Source organism: Benincasa hispida, chromosome 9, assembly GCF_027475165.1.
Source record: "Benincasa hispida cultivar pf3 chromosome 9, pf3_genome.v1.1, whole genome shotgun sequence".
Taxonomy (NCBI): Eukaryota; Viridiplantae; Streptophyta; class Magnoliopsida; order Cucurbitales; family Cucurbitaceae; genus Benincasa; species Benincasa hispida.
In genome coordinates this window covers 24,446,420-24,472,548 of record NC_143486.1, presented here as the reverse complement: position 1 = coordinate 24,472,548, position 26,129 = coordinate 24,446,420, and the positions used below count along the sequence as shown (strand labels likewise).

At 37.3% G+C, this 26,129-nt stretch overlaps 1 protein-coding gene across 3 annotated transcripts; it reads right to left on the bottom strand.

Moving 5' to 3' along the window:
- Positions 1–626: 626 nt before the first annotated feature.
- Positions 627–4,645, bottom strand: RPH1 (resistance to phytophthora 1). Of its 3 annotated transcripts, XR_005483821.2 has the most exons (5): positions 4,293–4,640; positions 3,138–3,348; positions 1,871–2,040; positions 1,207–1,336; positions 627–1,082 (listed from the first exon to the last, which is right to left on the bottom strand). XR_005483821.2 is itself a non-coding variant. In XM_039041026.2 (4 exons), the coding sequence occupies exons 1-4, from the start codon at positions 4,536–4,538 to the stop codon at positions 1,047–1,049; spliced, it is 663 nt and encodes a 220-aa protein (XP_038896954.1). In that variant the 5' UTR covers positions 4,539–4,640; the 3' UTR covers positions 627–1,046. The 3 variants fall into 3 exon arrangements, 2 of the variants coding, with proteins under 2 accessions (XP_038896954.1, XP_038896953.1); XM_039041026.2 differs by lacking the exon at positions 1,207–1,336; XM_039041025.2 differs by lacking the exon at positions 627–1,082 and having other exon boundaries at positions 1,146–1,336; positions 4,293–4,645.
- Positions 4,646–26,129: the final 21,484 nt, after the last annotated feature.

Here is a 26,129-nt window from a genome sequence, read left to right as displayed (position 1 = left end):
CTATCATTTGGCATGCTGAGTTAAGTTCATATGTCTTTGGAGTTTATGCATCTATGGAGTTTATATGTCTGCGTTTTAGATGTTTGGGATGCTGAGTTCATATTTCAGAGGTATCTAGTGTAATCTTTTTACGTAAATAATCTATTTTTATGATGATCGTTTTTTTTATAAACTTTTTTATTCAATAAATTTGTGTATATATATTTAAATACACTATAGATTGCATTTTATTTTCTTGTTTTCATGCACACGTGTATTTGGGAGTTTTGGGAAATGGGGTTTAGGCCTTAAGGTTTACGTTTGGATCATGCATTTCAATTTTTTTTTTTTAATTTAAGCAATCATTTTACAAATTTGTGCATGAGACATTTCTAGCTAAGTCATTTTTATTTTAGCACTTTTGATTTAAAAAAATTAAAATAAAAACACTCATGTGTTTGAGAAATTTTTTCTCAAAAGTGTTCTTATATACAAGTTTGTTTTATTTCTTATATGATAAAAGAGATTTCATTAATGTTAAATTACTATAAAATAACGACTATAATATATTATGAACTAATTAAAAAAAAAAACCAGGAATTCAATGTTTTGACAAAATTTACGTACTTTTGCATTAATAAAAACACTTTTGTTGACACAAAACATTCAATGATGTTTTATATGCATTTTTAAATTAATTGTTATTTTTAAGCTTTAAATTAAGGTTTTGTGATGGGTTTATATCACAAACGTCGATAGAACAAAAAACTCGCGTGTTAACAAATGCCAAATTTGTAATAATCATAATTTAAAATAATGGTCATTGGATTTGGTGGAGTGACCACTATCGATGGTCATTGGAGTTAGCCGTCAACAGTTGTGGTTGAATGTTGCCAAAGTTGATCACAGGCAATGGTTACCAGAGTTGGCCGTCAAAGGTGGTCACCGAAGTTGAGCACCACGATATCGGTGGTGATGAAAGTTGAGTGTACTGCTGGTGGACATGGTATAAAATGAAGACATATGAAATTGACTTCCCAAATAATGAGTTGAGTTTATATCTCAACTCATCTCATCTCTTCGACCCAAACACTGCACCGATCCTAGAGAATATAAATACTCCATCAAAACAAATAAAACAAATCTTAGAGTTTGATGGAGCTATATCACAAATGCCAAATGCAGGCAGATATTTGAAATTTGAGGATATCAACAATATATTACTACCTTCGATCAGATCTCAAATAACACTACCATTATCTTCTATACATTAGAATTTTCTAAAAGTTTCGATTCGAATCCGAAAGTTTTGAATCAATTATTCGGAGTCCAAGTCTGTTCTCTGGAACCATCCCAACTGCAGATGAAAGCAATTTTAGAAAAGAAACAAAAAGAAAACTATAGGGGAGTAGTTTGGGGACATTTCTATTTTTCGTTTCCTGTTTCTTGTTTTTCAGTTTTTGAGAAACAAAATCATTTAGTAACTATTTCTATTTCTCATTTGTCATTTTTAAGAAATGCTTCCAAATATCAACAAAATTAAGTTTAAGAAAGCATTGTTTTATCTTATAACTAAAATAAAAGCATGGAATTTTTGGATAGTTAAGTTTAAACACTAATATTCACCTTAAAAAATAAGAGTTTTTACCTTGAAATGTTTCTTAACAAGAAAGAAGAAATGACTGTCAAACATATTTCTTATAAAATTAAAAATAAATAAATTAATAAATTACTATTATTTTTAAAAAAATAAATAAAAAATAAGATTACCAAATGCAGTTATCTTTTTCTTTCTTTTTCTTTACTGAAAAAACAGGAAATGAGAAATTGAAACATAATCAAATGAGCCGTACATTTCTATTAGGTTCATCATATGGAAAGAGAATCATACCTTCCAAGCATACATTCCGAAAAAGGCTAAGGTATCAGCTGACCAGACGACTGCAAAAGACTTCAAGAAAAATGGAATTATAACGTTGAGTAATGGGATGAGGAGAAACAGGTAGTTGAGAGCTTCTTTCTCATTTTTTGAGCAGTCTCGTGCCCGAAGCGAAGGTATTGCTGCCATTTGAATTTTTCATGTCATCAGTCAAAGCTACTTTAAAGTTTCCTTTTTCAGTGAGAAAATGGAAGTTACTATGGTGAAAGCAAGTCAGAGAACGTTGGTAGTCGTCAGGTATAAAACCGAGCTTTCATTAAGAAGAATGTAAAAGAATTAAACAGTCCAAACACTGATGACAAGAACAGACTCCAATCCAAAAATAGGACACCAAGATGATAAGGCCTATGACGGAAAAAATAAAAGAAATGTAGTTAATCCTAATTCAAGAAAATAAGCAAACAAGATGCTTGTAGGATATAACTCTTCTTTTCTTTTGTGATAAGAAAGGATAGGATCAATCTGATGGGAAGAAGACACAGAGTTCTAGAGTTTCATCTTAATTTTTTTGCCAATAAAAGGAATTGTTTAACAGTTGTAAGTTAAGTCTTCAGTTTAAACTGCCTTCTAAACTTCTACCATCACCAAGTAATTAGACTACCATGTCATGAATCCATATAAGGGACAAGAAATTGCAATATTTGACTATACAAAATTTTCAAATATATGCAAACATATCATATATCTTGTTGCATTGCATCAGAACAGATTTGTAAGCAAAATAGATTTTTAAGAAATAAAATATAAAATATAAAAAGTAAGTTAAAAAAATCATTCTCTTGTTCTTTTCCTACCAAATAAACTAGCTTGTACAGTAGAGACTAGAGAGCTGATGTAGTCTAAGAGATAAAAGGAGAGAAATCTCCAAGAAACCAATAGTCATTATTATGAAAGGGGGGACTCTCTATTTATAGATAATTACAAGAGTCCTAAAAGGATAACTAAAAGAGGTTAAAAACTAATTTGATAATTAAAATGCAATGAATCAAGGATTAACCAAGATTAACTTGATTTTACCAAAATATCCCAAACAGAGCACAACATTTTCCTGTGTTGCTAAATTTTAAACCAGGAGAACATATAAAACAATGATAAAAAGTTTCTAGCTACAAAAGTTTATCAGAGGTAAGAAAACGAGCTTTGCTAATGGGGGATGAGTGCTTCATTTTCGCTACCAAAAAGGAAAAGGAAAAACAAAAGAAAAGGGGGGAAAACTTACTGAACATCCATATTGACCACATTCCCATTAATCTCCATATATCTGGTTCGTTTGAGGGGAATAAAAGATTGAAAGATAGAACACCGCCTAACAACATTGAGGCATAGCCTTGAACCTCAAAGACAGTATATAAAGTAGTTCCAGGTACAGCAGGATTTTTTGAGGCAGTAGAGGCCCTTGGTGCGAATGTTGCAGCAGTCTTTTGAACAACCTGTTACGAAATGATTGGAAGTGTGGAATGCTTAGATATGAACTATACTTAGACTTTCTCTTCCAACTAAAATAAACTTCCTCCTGTTTTTACTTATAAACATAAGTTTAGCAAATAGAACTACCTCCGCGTATATGAAGGAGATTCGCACTCAATATAAAAATTGTACCTCAATCAGTGCTTGAACTTGCTATATTTAGTTCCTATAAACAAGTTGAATTTTAATATCCTAGATACAGGCTACCAAGGTTGAACCTTTTCCCCAAAGTCCCTTTGCTTTCTTCACATGCTTAATGCCACTAATTCACATCATATTTGTTCCTTCATCCATTCTCTACCAAATTAATTTCTTCACTCCTACCTGTATCTATTTTTAATCTCTTTTTTTTTTTTTGGGGGGGGGGAGGGGTGGTGTCCTTGCTTATACTGAACTGTTTCTAAGACTGAAAGACTATTCCTACAAACCAACATGGGTCCTTTTAACATGTTTGGTACTCTCTCACATGTTTCCTAGGAAAATGTCCTCACTCACATGTTTTCCATCTCCTCACATGTTTTCTAAAATAAACTTCCTCCTATTTTCCATCTCACAATCAATTGCCAATTAGCTAAATAACTCATCTATCTTAAAAAGATTACAAGGTCTCCTCATCTTTTCAAGGTGAGATTCTCAACGGTAACAACAGCTCCCATTGGATTAAAAAATCCCAATAATCTACCAGATGGAACTGAAAAAGATTCTAGAACTCCATTAGACAGTTCTGGAAGAAACTCCACGATTCAAGTAAATATTGAAAGTTCAAACTAAACCCACTGAAATTACCTGTATATAATTTGAGAAATAATCAAGTAAAATAACAATTACCCATTAAATTTTAGCGAACTAGATCCCCAAAAACAATAAAAGATCATTAGATATACCGAATTCAGCAAAGAAAACAAACCTTCTTGAGGTCTTTATCGAGTGCAGGAGCAGGGGATTCCTTGGTTTGCTGCTGGGGTTCGACTGCAATCCCATTTTCTTCTTCTTTCGGTTCCTCTACTGCCTGGGTTTTCAGGTCGTTGGAATTGGCGCGTAATCTGTGGTTGATTTTTATGGCAGAAAGCTTTAGGGAAATGGCGGCTCTATGGGAAAAGAAGCTTGGGATTTCGCAGAAGTTGCAAGGAGAAGTGGGAATTAGAGTGTTCATTGCTTTGCTTTGGATAAGAAATGCAAGCCAGAAGGGAACCTGGCTGCACGACCAATGGCACGGCACCACCAAACGTAGCCGTATTATTTAATTATTATTATCATTTTAAACTATTCATTTGTTTTATTTTTTTAAACTGAAATTGGCCACGTTTACACACCCTTAACGTATTAAGGGACTATTTGAGTACTGAGTTGAGATAGGATATCTGAAGTTATGTCTGTATTTGGGATGAAGACTTATTTAGTCTGAGTTCATAGGTTTATGTTTGGGATGCAGAGTTGAGTTCATATGACTGAGATATCGGGTGCAGTTTTTTTACTTCTAAATAATTTGCTTTTGTGATTACTATTTTTTGGTTGAAACTTTTTTATTCAATAATTCTACCTATCTTTATTTGAATAAAATATAGATTGCAATTCTTTTCTTTTAAGTTTTAAAGCTTTTCTTTTTTTCTTTCTTTTTTGGTCAATAAACAAAAACTAACTTATTATATTTCTTGCAGAAATATGGTTAAATAAAATGAGAAACCAAAGACAAATCAAAACTTTTGATTCCTAATTTTTCTCAATGAATTTCACTATCATCTTCTTCTTTTTCTACCTCTTCCTCTATATTTTTACTCTATCATGATTTTCTTAATTTAATCTCCCCCATCAACTTAGCAACCAATGAAATGTCACCACATTTCTTCAACAATTTCACTTTCAATTCTTCCAAATTCGGAGGATCATCAGAGAACAAATCTCAAATTTTCACTAATTCTTACTATAAAATATTATAGGAAAAAAAATCTTCAATTTATAGTTTCTTTTTGTTGTATGTTACATACTTTTCAACTACATACATATTTTTCATCTAAATATTCTTAACTCTCATTTGATATGTGAATTAAATTAAAATATTGTTTACAAATTTGTACGTATAAATATTGTTGGGATTGTTGTCCTAATTCTCTCGGAGTCTCGTAGTTTGTAATTTATACACATTGTTATGAAGGAAATAAGAGTTATTTTATCTAGCATTTACTCATATCCAATAAACAAAGCTCCATAGTTATTGTATGTAAACTTAAGCATGTATATGAGATATACAAGTAGATCATGCATTAAGTGATAACCTAAATAGGTCTGTAGTATAAGGATTAAGGAGGGATTCCTGATCCTGGTGACACTACGGATACGGCCTGCTTTGTAGAGGTTTGCAAGTGTTCTGAACTACTACAGATGGTAGATCCTGACCATTCATGTGGAGACATGCGAGTGAGGGTGTCCTATACAAAGGGTTTGTATAAGACAAGACAACGAGATGACTAGTCTCTATATATAACTCCGTTGATACTCGAGACTTACATCTCACCTAAACGACCATAGGTGACATGACATTAATCCTGAGTATTTTGGGAACTCCTGCCTTTGAGGGTGGTTCTTTGATTAGTATGGGCGAGAGCGACCAGATTGCCAACTTAACATGCCTACCTTTTTGGGGACTTGTCTGATTTGGGAGCTGAGAACTCAGTTACACAAGATGAAATTCACTCCTTCCCCGAAGCAGGGGTAAGTAGATAGATTGCGCCTTTAAGGGCTGATTCTGGGTTTTGAACATAATGGCCACAACTTCTCTTTGGAAGAGAGGACTCAGTCATAGTAGGACTATGATTTATGTTCATTAGAGGGATCAGTAGTACTGAAGGAGTTAGATGTAACTATAGGGGCATAATGATTATTGGCCTAGCTGTACTTACGAGCGATTTGTGAAGGGTTATCACACTGTTGATTGGTCGATGTGGACACATAATATATCTGCAGTAAAGAAAGTTTAGCTGTCGGTCTTTCGTGGAGTGCCTGGTATTTAACAGATGGTGGATCCCGTGACTAAAGAGTTTAGTCAGTTATTCACGTACTGTTGGAGCTTCAAGCTACAGGTCCATAAGGTCCCTTTGGTAGCTTAATGAATTCAAGTTGAGAATCAGTTCTTGGTGTTGAATTGAAATGTTCAAATTGACAAGAGGTAATTCGATTATATATGATATGATCGATGTGATGTATGAGATACATCAAGTGGAGGATTAATGTAAATGAGATTTACATTAAGTACAATGAAATAGAAAAAGAGCTATGGTTTATATGTTTCATGAGATAAAATATTAAAACTATAGGTTATAAATATAATATGGTAAGTTGGTTATCATATATATTTAAAATAATATTAATTATTGGATAATTATCTCTTTTTCTCTAATAACCAATTGAGTGGAAGGTTATTGGTATTTTTCATGGTAACCGTGAGATAAAAGGAAAAATGTTTTCCTAAATTTAGTAGTAGTTGAATTGAGTTTCTATTCTCGGAAGTTCTCACGGTTGGCTATCAAATGAATGAGATTTACTAAACGACAGCTGAAGAGAGACTAGACGATCGTGGGTGACTCTATATGATAGTTCACTCAACTGATCGATAACTAAACGGTCGCGATGCATTTGTTAAACGATTGGGCATCTTCTATACGATAGACCTTGTCATCTCCCACTTGCTCAATCATTTACATGATTGTTCTTCCTCCGGTCTCGTCCTCTAACCAAGTCCACACCACACTTCTGGATTCTCACACCGAGAATACCAAGGTAGCCATTGTGGTGGTATTATACTCAACTCGACATAGTTCGAGGTTTTTTGGAGGCTGTTCATTGAGTTCGATGTGCTCGTGGTCTTGGAGATCATTGTGTTTGTGGTCGTTGTGATCATGCAGTGTAGCGGTCGTAGTGTTCTTGCGTTTGTGATCGAGGGTGTTTGAAGATGAGTCTTCAAAGGTATGTATAATATTATCCCTTGATCTATCTTAAAAGCATGCTATAATTTTGTTTTGTGCATAGCCTGTATGTTTCCATTTCTTGATTGTAATTGTTAATGTTCATATATGAATGAAATTTGGAACGATCATTCTACTGCTCATGGAAATCCTTATGTCTGATTTCCTTCAATTGGTATCAGAGCCAGGTTGTTCTGATATTCCAAATTTCACTTCCGTTTTAAACTTCTTTTACAGTCATGGTGGGTTTTCTACATTGCGTTTAATTGTTAAATGCGTTTGTGGATGGCGTTAATGAATGTTTACAGGTTAATTGCCTTTGTTTAAAGCTTTCTTTTAAATTACAACGTGTTAATTTGTAAGAGCCCCTGTGTTTTTGGGCATAATTAACATGCAATTGAGTCTGTAACTCAAAGTGTTTGAGTTTGTCAAGTCGTTCGTGATAAAGTTTCAAAGCATGGAGATGTGGTTCTCAGCGAAGAAGAAGACCAAGAGTTGGTCATGTCGTGTAGCCTTAGGTAAATGATCGTTGGGATTTAACTAAATGATTCGTGTAGATTTTTCTATGCGATCGTGTAGTATTTACTAAACGATCGTTTAGTTAATGCTAAATGGTGACAAAAATTTATTAGTCGTTAAAGACTTGTTGATAAGAATTAAAAGTGAGGAGCACCTCGCAATGCTTAGTTAGCAGATACGGTGAATTATATGTACCATCATAGATGCATTGCAAAGGAACGCAATCAGACAAGGAGGATTTCAAAAGGATAATGCATAAAGGATAACAAGAAAGGACCTTAGGCGGAATAACGCAAGCGATCATGCATTGGAATCCACGCGATCGAAGCCATGCATTGAAGGATGGAGGGAATTCTTCCGTTGTACTGCGCATCGAGGAGAATTATTTTTTGCACCTACAAGGAGAAAACGCACCACAACCAAGGAAGCAGCTGCATATCCAAAATAACAATAAAAATAAAAATAAACTAGACTAAGAAAGCAAGGTAAAGATAGAGTAGAAGACATCTCTAGAGGAATTGGAGTGTTGTCACTACAACGAGTCTCCCATGCAGGAGATTGCTCTCAACTGCTTAGGTCAAGATGCCTTGACCATTGGAACTTATGGCAATTGTTGGGTGCATGTTGGCCACCATGTGCTTAGAACCGCCTTCAGCTCATGCGACTGATTGTTCTTCTATCTTGGGGTCAATACTGGCTTTCGAAACATCGCCTACACTTCAGTATTGGTTGCAACTTGGTCACACAAGCTACAATACTCCCAAGATAAAAAGGTTGCTTACAAAGACACAAAACTCAACAAACAATTAGCTGCCAAGTCCCCGGTAACGATGCCAAAAACTTAGTGATGAAAATTTATTAGCCGTCAAAGACTTGATGACTAAAATTAGGTGAACGCAATATGCGATACATGTCTTAAGGTATGCGTTGATTATCATGTGTCGGTGGTCATGCGTAGGGAGGAAACTATGCATTAACGAATGTATGCGATGACCATGCATCCTGTCACAAGTTTTCTTGCGCTCATGCCAAGTATAACGCGAACGCAAGTTTCTCCGATGATCTGAGGTTGAACTCAGGGACTTGTAGCTAGACGTATGCGGTAATGTGTATGCGGCAATTGAATAAAATAATGATTGGGGGGGGGGGGGGGGGGTATGCTACAACTACTCCTACACCTAACTAACAGACAACGCAATGAGAAGTATGGATGAGAGGTAGAGACACGACAACTGTTGACGTGAAGTAAATGAATGGAAGAATAGATAAAATATGAAGATGTCTTCATCGCAACCCTTAAGAGTGACTGCAAGGGCAACCTCAGCCAATGCAAGCTATGCGATCATGCTACACACACTAGAGCCTAATTCTAGGACCCATGCAATGTGTATGCAAAAGGGTCGAGATGACCGCATACCGCCACCGTATCCTACTTCTTGGATGCAGTCATTATCCTCTCCGTAGGGTGCATATGCTGTGTAATAGAAAACGGAGCTTATTCCTAAGTCTACATTCTTGATTATGCAAACCTAATCAAGCTCTCTCGATCATCGATTCTAACCTAGCTCTCTCAAGTCTTAGGTTCTTTCTTTAGACTCTCTCTCAAGTAGCTCTAAAGGTGTGATGGACGAATACATAAGACAAGGTAATCACAAAAGCTTGGTTGATGCAAGATTATTCCTATCTCTAGTGAACAATAGCTTACATTGCTTGATGCGACCAACCACTTACCCTCCCAAGCAGTTAGTTATTGTTGACTTTACTCATAGACAAGCGTTGCATTCGCCAATAGACAGGCGTTGCTACAGCTTCACACTAAGCAAATAAGGTTTGCATTCGCCTATAGACAGGCGTTGCTACAGCTTCACACTAAGCAAATAAGGTTTTCTCACATACTCACGCAACGCACACCTCCCGGTGGTTTTCAATATGTTTCATATCTCTAATCCACATGAATAAGTATGTGATACTCTAGCAATCTCACTAAGTGATGCAATAAAAGTTAAGGATGCTAAGCAAGGAAAGATAGAGGTGGAATCGAAGGAAACATAGAAATGCATTAAACACATAATGTATTAATTCCTTAATCCAAAATGTAATACAATATAATATAAGAAAAGAAGAGAAAATGAAAAGACCAGCTGAAAGCAATGTCTTGCTTCCAGCGAATATGTGTCAAGGCGTCCGGTGGTGCCATGGATGGGCGGTGGAGCTGACTCTCTCGAGATCTAACTCCGGCAAAGGCTTCGGTCGTCATTCGAAATGGATGAAGGAGATGAAGAACTCTCAAGCTTTTCTTCTAACGCATTTGTCTAGATCACAAGGATCCGCCCTAAGGCGAACCTCAGGCGAAAAACCTTGGATGATTTGAATTTCTGCTCGACAGCTTCTATTTATAGAGCTTGATCGCTGACAATATTAATGGACTGCTCTGATTCTAACATTCGCGGTGCGTTAGTCCTGTTTTGAATCTCTGCTGCTAACGGCGTGGTAGGTGAAATGTCAACATCATCTTTTAATTTTCCCCAGATATGCGTTGATGCATTCATTCCACCAACCTTGCGTTGATCCCTTTATTATGTGTTATCATGTAGCCACAATCGTGCAGTGACCGCATTCGCTTGATTACTGCAACTTTACATGATGACCGGAATCGCTTGACGATTGCAGCCCCTATGGGATGGACGCATGTGGTCGATCACCGCAACACCCATACGTTGATCGTACGCGTTCGCCTTTGTGATGGAGAGTTTCTCTACATGCGGTCGTCTATGTGGTAGCCCGGCTTTCACGTTTGCATCCACTTCTTGCGTTAGCTACAAAAATAGACAATTGAACGCATAATAATGGGTTAGCTGAAATTCTTCATGCTAAACGACGCAAACTCATTTTCTCGTGAATTCCTAACATAATTGCCGCATATTCTACTTAACAGCCCTCATAATTCTAAATAAAAGGCCTAAGATGACATGCATTTCTGCATGTCATCACTAAACGATGGGGTAAATCGTTTACTCTATCGCGTAGCGTTGGTTGGTCGATCTATAGACACTAGAGGTAAACGATCGAGTGGGAGCATTTGATGTTCATCGTTTAGTAAAAGACGCGCGTGCTAAATGATCATGTAGTTAGCATGCTCATCGCATAATTACTGACTACATGATCACGTGGTATACGATACGAATGCGCTCACTCAGCGATTGTTTAGACGATTGTGCTTCACCGCATCATTGTCGTTTAGACGATCATTTAAAGATTGCGTTATGCACGGCACATTGCACGATCACGTACCTTGTGCTTCATCGCATAGTAAAAGGTACACGATCGTTGCTAAATGATCGTTTAACTCTGGAAGCATTGGTAAAGAATTGAATAAAGAGTTTACTCTTCATGTAAACGATCGCACGGGTTTTTGGTACATGATCAGTGAAGACGTGGACTTCGATCGGATGGTTCAAGACCCGTTTCGCTTATTTCAACTAGAGACTCCTTATTTTGTAATAGTTAGCTTTAGTTTTTGAGGATTTGATGCAATTTTTCCCCGTTCATCAACATTTATTTAATATACATGTGATGTATGGTGTTTATATGGCAAAGTGTTTAACATATAGTTTTGAAACTTACCTTAGGTTGTGCAATTATTCATGCATCATGTATTATAAATGTTATAATATTGCATGATGAAATTATTATAAGAAAGCATGCACATGCATCATGAAAATATAAGAGTTATATTTATGCATGCAGTAAGCATATTCATGCATCATTTTTATATTATAAGCGTTATAGTATAAGGGTGAATGGAAGCATGTTTTGCTTGTTTCATTGTTGTTTTGTATAAGAGTTATATAAAAAGTAGCATTGAATGAACAATGCATGGAGCATCACACTTAGGTTGTTTATAAAAGTTATGATTGTCTTTTATGCGTTTTTCTATGTGTTGTGTATGGTTTTGATTGTTTCTGTTATAAGCGTTATAATAGAAATTAAAACTAAATTCAATAAGAAAGAGTTACATGCGAACTTAGGGTGAACTCATGTTTTAAAAGGGTTTTAAAACAAGATTGAGATAGACCTAAGTTCAAAAGTTCTAATGGGATTAACAGCCTAGTTTAATCTTTATAAATCGGTTTAATAGGATTAAATTGATTGGCATAAAAGATTAAAATTGTATTAAATCTATCTATAAGGGACCTTTTGTCTAAGGCAGATTCTGTCTAGGCTAGGGTACTTAAGTTGACGAAAATGGAACACCCCTATCTGGGAACCTACCTGGAAAGGTTAATTAGATAAATTTTATGCAAGCATGCAACAGTTGGTCAAAGAGTCCTTTAAAGAGTTTTATGGATAATGATCAAAAGTTGTTTAACTATCCAAGGTAAAAGTTACTCTTGGGAAAACCTAAAAAGTGACTTAGTTAAAATTCTTAGCCGTGTTTTTTCTAAATAAACTAAATCGTAGGTTATAAAATACTTAGTGGGAGGAAGAGATGTATCTGATAGTCAATGATGAAGGAACTCTTATCCGAGAGTACCTATGAGCAGAAGCAGATCTTTCCAATTCATCGTGACAAAATTTCCACATATACATTCAAACATACTAATATGCATCCATAACACTAAATTACTAGGCATGCTCAAAGGAACAATAAATAAGTGATCAAGAGATTATACCAGTTGAGGACTTTTCTTCATAAAAAATCTCGCTTTCGCTGGAATGGCAAGCTATCGTTTGGCAAATCCCAATCGTCTACCTCGAACAGTCTCCACAATAACAGAAGGAAATGACACGACACCACCAATCATAGCCCTCAGTATCTCGGAGTGAGAATCCAATGAGTGGGCTTTGTTCAGATTTGGTAGAGGGGAGAGGGTGATCGTATACAACGATCAAGTAAGTGGGAGAAAGGCTCGTCTTCATATAGACAAAATGCTTGATCGTTTTGGTGAAGTATACGATCATGTAGGAAAAAAGTAAGTGATCGTCTAAACAATCGTGTAGGAAAAGCTAAACGATAATCTATACGATTATTTAGTAAATATCAGGCACTAAATGATTGCTTAGGAAAAGCTAAACGATCATTTAGTAAATAGCACGTGCGGGTGTAAGTGTTAAACGATCGCTCAGCACTATCGTTTAGGTAAGCGGTCATTCAGTACTATCGTATAGACATTGATTTTACTAAGCGATAACACACTTCAATTCTATGTCCGTGCATTCAATACTTAACACACCATGAGCTATTTAAGCATCTCAAAGCGATTTTTCAACTTACTCATCCATTATGAAAATAGAAGAGACGCCGACCTATTATCCTTAGTCGTCCAATTAATAGACAATGAATATAATCACATCATATTCATAACCTATCGATTAATATCATATATTAATAATAGTATTTTTCCTCCACTAGATATAAATCATATTTATATCCAATTTCCTCAAAATTAATGTATCTCATACATAAGTTAATTATATCATATTCAATTAATTAGTTCAATTATATCATATATAATCGAACTCCCTCTTGTCAATTTGAACATTTTAAACTGACCCAAAAACTTATTCTGAACTTGTATCCAAGTTACCAAGGGAACCTTATAGACCTATGGCTTGAAACTCCAACAGTACATGAATAACTGACTAAACTATTTAGCCACGATATCCACCATCTGTTAACTGCAGGCATTCCACTAAAGACCGACGGTTGAACTCTTCTTACCATAGATATATTTCTATGTTCATTGGATATAATCAATCATCAGTATGATGACCCTTCATAAATGCTCGTAAGTACAGCTGGCCAATTTACCATTTTGCCCCTGTACTTACTTCTTACTCCTTAAGTACCACGAATTCCTCTAATGAACAATACAACATAGTCCTACTATGTGTGAACACCTCTCGGGCCATGAGAAGATGTGTGGCACCACTTCCATCTTGTGAAACTGAGTTCCCAGCTCCCAAATCAAACAAATACTCAAAGTGGTAGGTTTGAGTCGGCGCTCTGGCCACTCGCACCTATGCAAATCAAAGGACCACCCTCAATGGCAAGAGTTCCCAACTCACTCAGGATTGAGGTCATGTTACCTATGGTCATCCTAGTGAAGTGAAGTTTCAGTCATGAACGGAGTTATATGATGAGATGTTATCACTTTGAGGTCAGGTCATATATAAACTCTTTGTATAGGATGCCTCTGCTCGCATGTCCCCTACACGAATGATCAGGATCAGACCATCTTCCACTTGCCCTAGTCCAGCCATGGGCAGTCCTGTAGACCCATGCTTTGAAGATAACCCTTAAACACTGTAGACGTGAGAGCCTTCGTAAATGGATCAACAACGTTTTGCTCCAAGGCGATCTTCGTGATGATCACGTCTCCTCGATGCACCATCTCACGGATCAGATGATACTTCCGCTCTATGTGTTTGTCGCGCCTATAACTCCTGGGCTCCTTAGAGTTCGTCACAACACCACTATTGGCACAATAGAGAGTGATGGGCCTAGATGTATTTGGAACAACTTCCAGCTCTGTCAAGAACTTTCTGAGCCAGACGACCTCTTTAGTAGCTTCACAAGTCGCTACGTACTCGGCCTCTATCGTGGAGTCGGTGATGCACCCCTGCTTAGTGCTTTGCCACACTATAGCTCCTCCGTTAAGAGTAAAAACTAACCCTGAAGTGGACTTCCGAGAATCCTTATCAGTCTGAAAGTTAGAATCCCTATATCCAGTAAGGATCAAATCCCTGAACCCATACACGAGCATATAGTCCCTCGTTCTCCGAAGATACTTGAGGATGTTCTTAACTACGGTTTAGTGACCCTGGCCTTAGTTAGACTAATACCTATGGACTATTCCCACAACATAGCAGATGTCTGGCCTAGTGCAGAGCATCACATACATCAAACTGCCAACGGTAGATGTATATGGGACCCGTCTCATCTCCTCAAATTCTTGAGGCGTCTTAGGACACATGTCCTTAGACAAAGTGACTCTATGCCTGAATGGTAGTAGGCCCCTTTTGAAGTCCTGCATCGAGTGCTTGAGCATGATTTTGTCAATATACGATGCTTGAGACAACGCTAGCACTTTGTTCTTATGATCCCGAAAGATCTGTATACCCAGAACAAACTGAGCCTCTTTCAAATATTTCATTTGGAATTGGGTCGCTAGCCAGTTTTTAACTGCAGTCAGTAGACCTGCATCATTCCCAATGAGTAGTATATCGTCTACATACAACACTAAGAAAGCTACTGAACTGTTGACTATCTTCTTGTAAACACAAGATTCATCAACATTTTAGTCAAAACCATACGATTTAATCGCAACATCAAACCGAATATTCCAAGATCGAGACGCCTGCTTCAGCCCATAAATGGACCGATTCAGTTTGCAAACTTTTTGCTCTTGACCTTGGGAAATGAATCCTTCAAATTGCACCATGTAAATGGTCTCCTCAAGATTTTCATTCAGAAAAGCCATCTTGACGTCCATTTTCTAGATCTCATAATTATAATAAGCGACAATGGACAAGAGGATGCGGATCAAATTTAACATGGCAACAAGTGAAAAAGTTTCCTCATAGTTTACTCCCTCCACCTGGGTATAACCCTTTGCCACAAGTCGAGCCTTGAAGGTTGCACCTTCCCATCAGCACCCCGTTTGCACTTGTAGATCCATTTACAACCTATAGGTCTTATCTTCATTAGGTTGATCTACAAGATCCCATACTAAGTTGAAGTACATTGACTTCATCTTGAGATTCATGGCTTTGACCCATTCATCCTGGTCAACATCCTCCATTGCCTTTTGATAAGACAACGGATCCTCAACGTCGCCATATGCCACCATAGCTAGGATTTCCGTGAAACCCAGATAGCGATCAGGTGGGTTCATAACCCTCCCACTACGTCGAGGTTCCCTCAACTCTTAAGGTGGAACCGACCTACCAGATGAACTATCATCAACAACTTTGGTTAATGAAGCAGGTTCTTCAACAACTCTTGTTGAAGTTTTAGTAGTTTCTTTGGAAAGCTCATGTAACACGACTTTACTACATGGACTATGCTCCCTTATATGATCCTCCTCCAGGAAAGTAGCATTCGTGGAAACAAACACCTTGTTTTCGGACGGATCATAAAAGTAACCCCTCGTGTACTTTTGGGGTAGTCTACAAAGAAGCACAACCTCGACCGTGATTCCAACTTCTTAGGATTTGCCTCAAGCACATGTGCTGGGCAACCCCATATGCGGAAGTGACGTAAACTAGCTTTACGCCCATTCCACAACTCCAGAGGTGTTCTCACAACACTCTTAGAAGGAACACAATTGAGAATGTATACCACAATCTCCACTGCGAAACCCCAAAACGAGTCCGGTGAGGAAGCGTAACTCATCATCAAACGAACCATGTTCAACAAGATTCTGTTTCTCCTCTTCACTACACCATTCTACTGAGGTGTACCCAGTGCTAAGAGTTGGGAAATGATTCCATGTTCTAATAAATAGTCCTGAAACTCAGAATCTAAAAACTGTCCACCTCGATCGGATTGAAGTATTTTAATTCGTCAATCCAAAGCATTCTCAACTTCAGCCTTAAATAATTTGAACTTTTCAAAAGATTCAAACTTTTTTTGCATCAGATAAACATACCCATATCTCGAGTAATCATCAATAAAACTGATAAAGTACTCATAGCCTCCTCGAGCTCGCACATTTATAGGACTGCAAAGGTCAGAATGTATTAATTCTAGAGGATCTTTGGCTCGATAACCTTTTCCAGTAAAAGGTCTTTTAGTCATCTTACCCTCAAGGCAAGATTCGCACACTGGTAAAGAATTTTCTTCTTGCTTAGAAGGCCATTATTCACCAATCTCTCAATCTTATTGAGATTGATGTGCCCTAATCGAAGATGCCAAAGTTGGGCATTTTCTTTTAGAGAAACTCGTTGGCGTTTAGATTGAGTTATAGTAGATTTAAACATCTCTATGTTATGGAGGGAACTTAAGGCTAATGGTCTTAGCACATACAAATTATTTTTCAGTTTAGCTGTACAAATTTCAACACCATCTTTATGAATAAACACTTATTCAATTTAAAAGAAAGAGTGTAATTGCATTGTAACAGACACTTTACAAAAATAAGGTTCCTTTTTAGTTCAGGAACTACAAAGACATTTTTTAATACAAGAAACCTATTATGTAAAGTTAACTAGATGCTTCCCACTGCCACAGCTGAGACGACGTGTCTAGTTCCTACTCATAACGTCATCTCACTTGCTTCCAACTGTCGCCAGGATCTAATCCCCTGAAAAGAAGAACAAACATGATTAGTGGTGCCCAAATGAATTATCCAAGCAGAATCATCATTCTCCATTAAACAAGTTTCTAACACAAGTAAATCACATTTACCTTTGTCTGCCTTGGCCTTAGCCTTGGTTGCATTCTTTTTCTTCAGATAACGAGTACAATTCCTCTTTTAGTGTCAATCTTGGTTATAGTAGAAACATTTTCCTTTTTCAACCAGCGGTGGATGCTTCTTCTAGGCGACGGTGGCGGATTAGCAAGCGCATTCCCTTTCCCTTTACCACCCTTCTTCTTCTTCTTCCCCTTTCCAGAGTTAGAAGTTGAAAGTGCCAACTTTGTTCCTGAGGTCGAACCTCGATGGAACCTTTTAGAAGATGAGTCAACAGTTGCCTCACCTCCATTTTTCTCCTTACTTTTCAGTAAGGATTGGTAAGTCTGCAACTCGTTGAAGAGAGTAGTAAGGGTATAGTCCACTTTGTTAAGAATTGTATTGCTAACAAAGTGGAGGAAGCTCTCCGGCAATAAATGCAGGATAATGCTAAGTTGACTACCCGCATCGATTTTAGACTCATTCATTTCCGCCATGTTAAAGTGGACAATCAAATTCAGCACGTGTTCACGAACAAAGGTGCCTTCCTCCATTTTAGAGCTGAAGATGTGTTTCAGAGTCTCATGTTTGAGCTGTCCAGACGGCTGTCCGAACATTCCCCGCAGGAACTCCATGATCTCACGTGGTAAGACAATGGGCTCATGGTTCTTGGCAAACACGTCACTAAGACTAGCCAAGATATAGGCTCGTGCCTTCTCATTTGCCCATGTCCAACGCTCATACGCCATCCGAACATTTCGTGTAGTGTCTTAAGTGTTGAGGTTGATGCCCTAAAGTCTCGTGTCCTGTAGTTTGTATACAGTATGTACGAACGATTTTTTTGTTAATATATCATATTTACTTCACATCTTGTTTTTTACTCGGTTAAATGTTTATTTGCTTTACCACAAACCAATAAACATAAAATTCCTGGTTATCTGTTTGTGACTCAAGCATGTATGTGGTGACATACAAGTGGATCATGTCTTGAGTGATAACCAAAATCTGTCTGTAGTATATGGATATAGGAGAGAAACCTTATCCTGGTAATGTTACATATGCGGCCCACTTTGTGGAATGGTCACAAGTGTTATGACTTGTCACAGATGATCTGATCCTGATCATTCGTGTTGGGAACATGCGAGCGGGGGCGTCCTATACAAAGAGTTTGTATAAGACCTAATCAAGAAGTGTTAACGTCTTATATAACACCGTTCATGACAGAGACTTCACTTCATTAGGATGACCATAGGTAACATGACCTCAATCCTGAGCGAGTTGGGAACTCTTGCCATTGAGGGTGGTTCTTTGATTTGTATGGGTGCGAGTGGCCAGGTCGCTGATTCAAACCTACCATTTTGGGGATTCATCTGATTTGGGAGCTGGGAACTCAGCTACACAAGATGGAATTCACTCCTTCCTCGAGGTAGGGGTAAGTAGATAGATGGCTCTCTTAAAAGCTGATTTTGGGGCTTTAACGATGTGGTGCCACACACCTTCTCTTGGCCCAAGAGGTGTTCACAAATAGTTGGACTATGTTGTATTGTTCATTAGAGAAATCAATGGTACTTAAGGAGTGAGATGTAACTACAGGGAGAAAACGGTAAATTGGCCCATCTGTACTTATGAGCATCTGTGAAGGGTCATCGCACTCATGATTAGTTATATCCGATGGACACAGAAATATATCTGTGGTAAGAAAAGTTCAGCTGTTGGTATTTAGTGGAATCACTGACAGTTAATGGATGGTAGATCTCATGGCTAAAGAGTTTAGTCAGCTATTCACGTACCGTTGGAGCTTCGAGCCACAGGTCCATTAGGTCCCCTGGGTAACTTGGATAAAATTTAAGAACCAGTATTTGGGTTAATTTGAAATGTTCAAATTTACAAGAGGGAGTTCGATTATATATGATATAATTGGACTGGTTAATTATATATGATATAATTAGCAAATGTATGAGATACATTATTTTGGAGGAAATTAGATATAAATATGATTTATATCAAGTAGAAGAGAAAATACTATAGTAGATATGTGATATGAAACTATAGGATATAAATATAATATGATTATATTAATTAATTAATTGATTAATTATATGATAATTAATCAATTTTCCACGTTCGAACGTGGGTAGTGAGCAGCGTTGGTTATGGTAACCGATGGGTTAAAAATGAAAAAAGTTTTCATTTTGAATCGTTCAATCGATATTGCTTTTTCCGCCCAAAAAAATTTCGTGAAACGATCGCCCGAGAGCCTATACGATAGTTACTTCTCTACCTAAACGATTGTTCACCTTGCGTTTTAACTAAACAATCGTATACATTTTTCCTAAATGATTGTTTAGCATTTCATACACGATCGTGTAGCTCCTCTATGCGATAAGCACTTCTGCTATACGATAGCACTGTTTTCTCTCCCACTTGCTTATCGTCTACACGAATCGTCTGTCCTTCGTCCTCTACTAAATTCACCAAAGCCCACCCTTTGGGTTTTTACTCCAAGAATACTCGGGGCTCATTAGTGGTGGTATCGTCCCCATTGTGGTGTTCGTGTTTGCATTGATCGTGTTGCTGCAGTCGACGTTCCTGCTAGGTATTAGTAGATCTATTGGAGGGATCCGTTGCATTAGGGTTCTGAAGTTTTAAGATAGTCTTCAACTGGTATGGAACCCTTTCCTATTAATTGTCTTTCTGAGCATGCCGATAATTAGATTTAGTTGCATAACTATATGTGATAAATGTATATTGTTATATTTCAGTCACGTTGAGATCGGAGCGATCTGAACACGCTCATGGAACTCTCGGTATGAGATCCTTCACTGAGGTGGAATAGAAGGACAGTCCTCCGTAAGGACAAACTTCAGATCCTCGATGATGAGTATGGGCGTGAGCATATGTTTCCAACTCGAATAGTTTTGGCCATTTAGTTTTTCAGCGCTAAGTAAACAGATAGTGATTGTAGCCATTTAAAATCGTTGCTAAAAAATGAATAAACTCTTATAAGACTTTGCAAAACCACATTTTTAACCACTTAGTTTTAGCAAAACAGTTTCCAAGTACCTTAAGTGATAAGACTTCTATTTTGTAATGATGCCCCAATGAGGCAGGACAAACGTCACCGGTGGGGTGATCAGATGTCCCTTCACTGGGATAAGACATTCTCCATTAGGCATAACCAACTCTTGGAACTGAACCTAACAACCACCATTTGTTCGGTCCAGAACTGTTAACACTTAACAATTCCACGTAAGTGTAACCCCTCATTTTCAACCCAGAGTCTCGCCCTAATGCACCCACCATAGGGAAAAAGCAAATTAGGACAAGTGACTAAGTAACTTTATCCTCTTACAGGAGATCAAATAAAGAAACATGCAAACAATCATCCTATAGGGGGACACATCCAGGGTGCCTCAAGGCGATATGCGTAAACTTTATTTAATCTAATGAGAGAGACCGTGGGATATGTTGTCGCACTTCCCACTCCCACTTACTATGAACATTCCCTTCATCCACCTTGATATTGACCTACCCAAACTCCATCCTTTAGGGGTACACTCCTAAGGTGTCACGACACTGAGGATCAATCTCACGATGTGGGCTATGAAGAAGAAACGCAAGAGGTTTAAATGAAGCATCAAATGCCCTAAGTACCTCCCACTGAATGTTCTACCTAGGGGTTTATTAACCTAAACAATCCGGCTACTTATTATAATTTAAGTCATTTATTAAATTTGCATAAAAACAATTTTTGTCTTTGAAATAAAACAAGTACAAGTAGTCACATTAAATTGTTTAATGGACTGTCCTTAACTTACATGTATGCAATAAATCTATCTAATTCACCTTTCTAAGTAGGTTCCCAGGTAGGGATGTTCCGTTGCTGTCACCTTAAATACCCCAGCCTAGACAAAACTCGCCTTAGACAAAAGGTCCCTTATAGATAGATTTGCTACACATTTACCTTTTATTAATTATTTTAGTTCTAATGTCATTTTATAACCATTATAAAATAAACAACTAAAACACACATGCCACATAACGAAGTATTTATAATACTTATAAATATTAAATAAATAATGCATACATAAATATAACCCTTATATTATATGATGCATGAGCATACACTTATGTAATTTAAATCATGCTTCACTAAATCATAACAGTTATAATAAAGAGAATATGCATGACCAATGCATAACATAAGGTGGGATTTATTTATATGTGCATACCATATGACACAAAAGAAATATATATTGCATGTATAAAACATGGATTAATGGACCGGGATGAACCAACACAAAACTGGAATGAAAAAACTATTTATTACGTTATTCCACCGGGCAAACCGGTTCACAAGCGAACTGGGTCCTGAACTGCCGGACGAAGCTCCCATCGTTTAGTAAACGCCTCCAGGTAAACGATTGTGTACCACACACTAGATGATAGCGCGAAAGCTAAACGATCGCATAGACAACAATGAGGGCACGAAGCCTAATCGTCTAGACGATCGCTTAGCACGCGAAAGGTAAACGATTTACCACGCATTTACTCCATGACCGTATAGTCAGTAACTAAGCAATGAGGCTTGCTGAGCTATACGATCGTCTAGTGCACGTGCGCATTAATCGATAGTCGAGCATTCGATATTCAGCGATCATCTACCTCATCGTCTACACAACACGACCAACGCTTGATTGTCTTCTTCCTCGAAGAACATCAACCCTTACTCCGAACTTCTTCACGAATGACTCAAGATGCAAACTAACTTTGAAATTATATACTCGATAGCAATTAATTGTGCCCAAAAACGCAGAGGCCTTTACAATTAACTAGAGAATTTAACAAACCGAGTTTACATCCCAGAAAACTTCATTAATCCACACATCCACAAACGAATTAACAATTAAAATAGAGAGTAGACATGCTGCACCCATTAAGAATGTAAATGCAATTCATTTGCAGTAATGAATTGGAATATCAGAAACCTGTCTCTGATACCAATTGAAGAAACTCTTATTCAAGAGTACCTACGAGCGAAAGCAGATCTTTCCATTTCATTGTGACAGAATTTCCACATATATATTCAAACATACTAATATGCATTCATAACACTAAATTACTGGGCATGCTTAAAGGAACAATAAATAAGAGATCGAGAGGTCATACAAGTTGAAGACTTTTCTTCATAGCAAATATCGCTTTCGCTGGAATGACAAGCTATCGTTTAGTAAATCCCAATCGTCTACCTCGAACGGTCTCCACACGGACAGAAGGAAACGGGGACGACACCACCACTCAGAGCCCTCAGTATTCTCATAGTGAGAATCCAAAGGGTGGACTTTTTTCTTGGTAGAGGGGAGAAGGAAGGGTGATCGTATACAACAATCAAGTAAGTGGGAGAAAGACTCATCTATCGTATAGACAAAATGCTTTATCGTTTAGGTGAAGTATACGATTGTGTAGGAAAAAGGTAAGCGATCTTCTAAAACGATCGTTTATACGATTGTTTAGTAAATATCGGATGTTAAACGATTGCTGAGGAAAAACTAAACAATCATTTAGTAAATAGTGCGTACGGGTGTAAACGTTAAGGGATCGCTCAGCACTATCGTATAGATAAGCGATTGTTTAGCACATCATATAGGCACTAATTTTACTAAGCGATGAAACACTTCAATACTATGTCCGCGCATTCAATGCTAACACACCGTGAGCTATTTAAGCGTCTCAAAGCGATTCTTCAACTTACTCATCCATTATGAAAACAGAAGAGATGCCGACCTATTATCCTTAACTGTCCAATTAATAAACAATGAATATAATCATATCATATTCATAACCTATGGATTAATATCATATATTAATCATAGTGTTTTTCCTCTACTAAATATAAATCATATTTATATCCAATTTCCTCCAAATTAATGTATCTCACATATAAAGTTAATTATATCATACATAATTAACTAGTTCAATTATATCATATATAATCGAACTCCCTATTGTCAATTTGATTATTTCAAACTAACCCAAAAATTGATTCTCAACTTGTATCCAAGCTACCAAGGGACCTTATGGACCTATGGCTCGAAGCTCTAATGATACGTGAATAACTGACTAAACTCTTTAGGCACGATATCCACCATCCGTTAACTGTCAGGCATTCCACTAAGGACCGACAGTTGAACTCTTCTTACCATAGATATATTTCTATGTCCATTGGATATAACCAATCATCAGTATGATGACCCTTCACAGATGCTCATAAGTACAGCTGGCCAATTGTTAAGTAAGTTAATGATTTCTTAGGGCTTAAAATGGTGGGACACACTTACGGGAAATTGTTAAGTAAGCTAATGATTTCTTGACCAAATCAATGATGGCTAGTAGTTATAGGAAAAAGAGTTGTTCTGGTATTAGTGACTGGTTGAGAATTTTCTCAATTCAAAGGAGGGATAATTGACCTCCCTTCGGCGGCTTTTGTCCTAAACCTTTGAAGCGTCATTGTGAAACTAGATGTCACATGGGTTTCATGTTAGTTTTGTTAAACCTTATTGGATGTTGTATGTTTTTTCAACGGGTATTTTCTTAAAACCTAACGTAGGTCAATGTGTTTTTTGTTTTCAACAACATGTTTGTATTTCCGTGTAATGCCTCTCATTTAACCAATTATAGACAGTGGAAAGAGTCTTGTAAAACAAGATACACAGACTCTGACTTTCAGACCGATAGAGATTCTCGTAAATCGACATTGAGGTCAGTGTTCACTCTGAATGGAGGGGCTATAGTGTGGTGAAGCATCAAGCAAGGATGCCTCATGGACTCCACTATGGAAGTCGAATACGTAGCTGCTTGTGATGCAGCTAAGAAGGCTGTTTGGCTGAGGAAATTCCTTACAGATTTGGAAGTTCTTCCAAATATGGATTTACCTATCACTCTTTATTGTGATAACAACGGGGCTATGGAAAATTCAAAGGAGCCTCGGAGTCAACATCGAGGTAAGCATATAGTAGAAATATCACTTGATTTGGGAGATTGTGCATCGCGGTGATGTAATAGTCACGAAGATCGCGTCGGAGCACAACGTTTCTGATCCCTTTACAAAGGCTCTCACGACTAAATTGTTCGAGGGTTACTTGGAGAGTCTGGGTCTGCAGGACATGCGGCATCTTGTCTAGGGCTAGTGGGAGATGATACTGGGGTATGTCCTAGTTTATTGTATATTGTACATATATTTATCATGTATTGTACATTAGTCTCTCGAGGCATTAGGACAAGTGGAATATTGTTGGGATTGGTGTCCTAATTCTCCCGGAGTCTCGTAGTTTGTAATTTATACACATTGTTATGAATAAAATAAGAGTTATTTTATCTGGCATTTACTCATATCCAATAAACAAAGCTCCATGGTTATTGTATGTAAACTTAAGCATGTATATGAGATATACAAGTGAATCATGCCTTAAGTGATAACCTAAATAGGTCTGTAGTATAAGGATTAAGGATGGATTCCTGATCCTGGTGACACTATGGATACAGCCCGCTTTGTAGAGGTTTGCAAGTGTTTTGAACTACTACAGATGGTAGATCCTAACCATTCATGTGGAGACATGCGAGTGGGGGTGTCCTATACAGAGGGTAGTATAAGACCGGACAACGTGATGACTAGTCTCTGTATATAACGCCGTTAATACTCGAGACTTACATCTCACCTAAACGACCATAGGTGACATGACGTCAATCCTAAGTATTTTAGGAACTCCTGCCTTTGAGGGTGGTTCTTTGATTAGTATGGGCGAGAGCGACCAGATTGCCAACTTAACATGCCTACCTTTTTGGGGACTTTCTGATTTGGGAGCTGAGAACTCAGTTATACAAGATGGAATTCACTCCTTCCCCGAAGTAGGGGTAAGTAGATAGATTGCTCCTTTAAGGGCTGATTCTGGGTTTGAACATAGTGATCACAACTTCTCTTTGGAAGAGAGAACTCAGTCATAGTAGGACTATGATTTATGTTCATTAGAGGGATCAGTAGTACTGAAGGAGTTAGATGTAACTATAGGGGCATAACGATTATTGGCCTAGCTGTACTTACGAGCGATCTGTGAAGGGTTATCACACTGTTGATTGGTCGATGTGGACACATAATATATCTGCAGTAAAGAGAGTTTAGTTGTCGGTCTTTAGTGGAGTGCCTGGTAGTTAACGGATGGTGGATCCCGTGACTAAAGAGTTTAGTCAGTTATTCACGTACTGTTGGAGCTTCAAGCTACAAGTCCATAAGGTCCCCTTGGTAGCTTAATGGATTCAAGTTGAGAATCAGTTCTTGGTGTTGATTTGAAATGTTCAAATTGACAAGAGGTAATTCGATTATATATGATATGATCGATGTAATGTATGAGATACATCAAGTGGAGGATTAATGTAAATGAGATTTACATTAAGTACGATGAAATAGAAAAATAGCTATGGTTTATATGTTTCATGAAATAAAATATTAAAACTATAGGTATAAATATAATATGGTAAGTTGGTTATCATATATATTTAAAATAATATTAATTATTAGATAATTATCTCTTTTTCTCTAATAACCAATTGAGTGGAAGGTTATTGGTATTTTTCATGGTAACCGTGAGATAAAAGAAAAAATGTTTTCCTAAATTTAGTAGTAGTTGAATTGAGAGTTTCTATTCTTGGAAGTTCTCACGGTTGGCTGTCAAGTGAATGAGATTTACTAAACGAAAGCTGAAGAGAGACTAGACGATCGTGGAGTGACTCTATACAATAGAACACTCAGCTAGTCGATAGCTAAATGATCGCAGTGCATTTGTTAAACGATTGGGTATTGTCTATATGATAGACCTT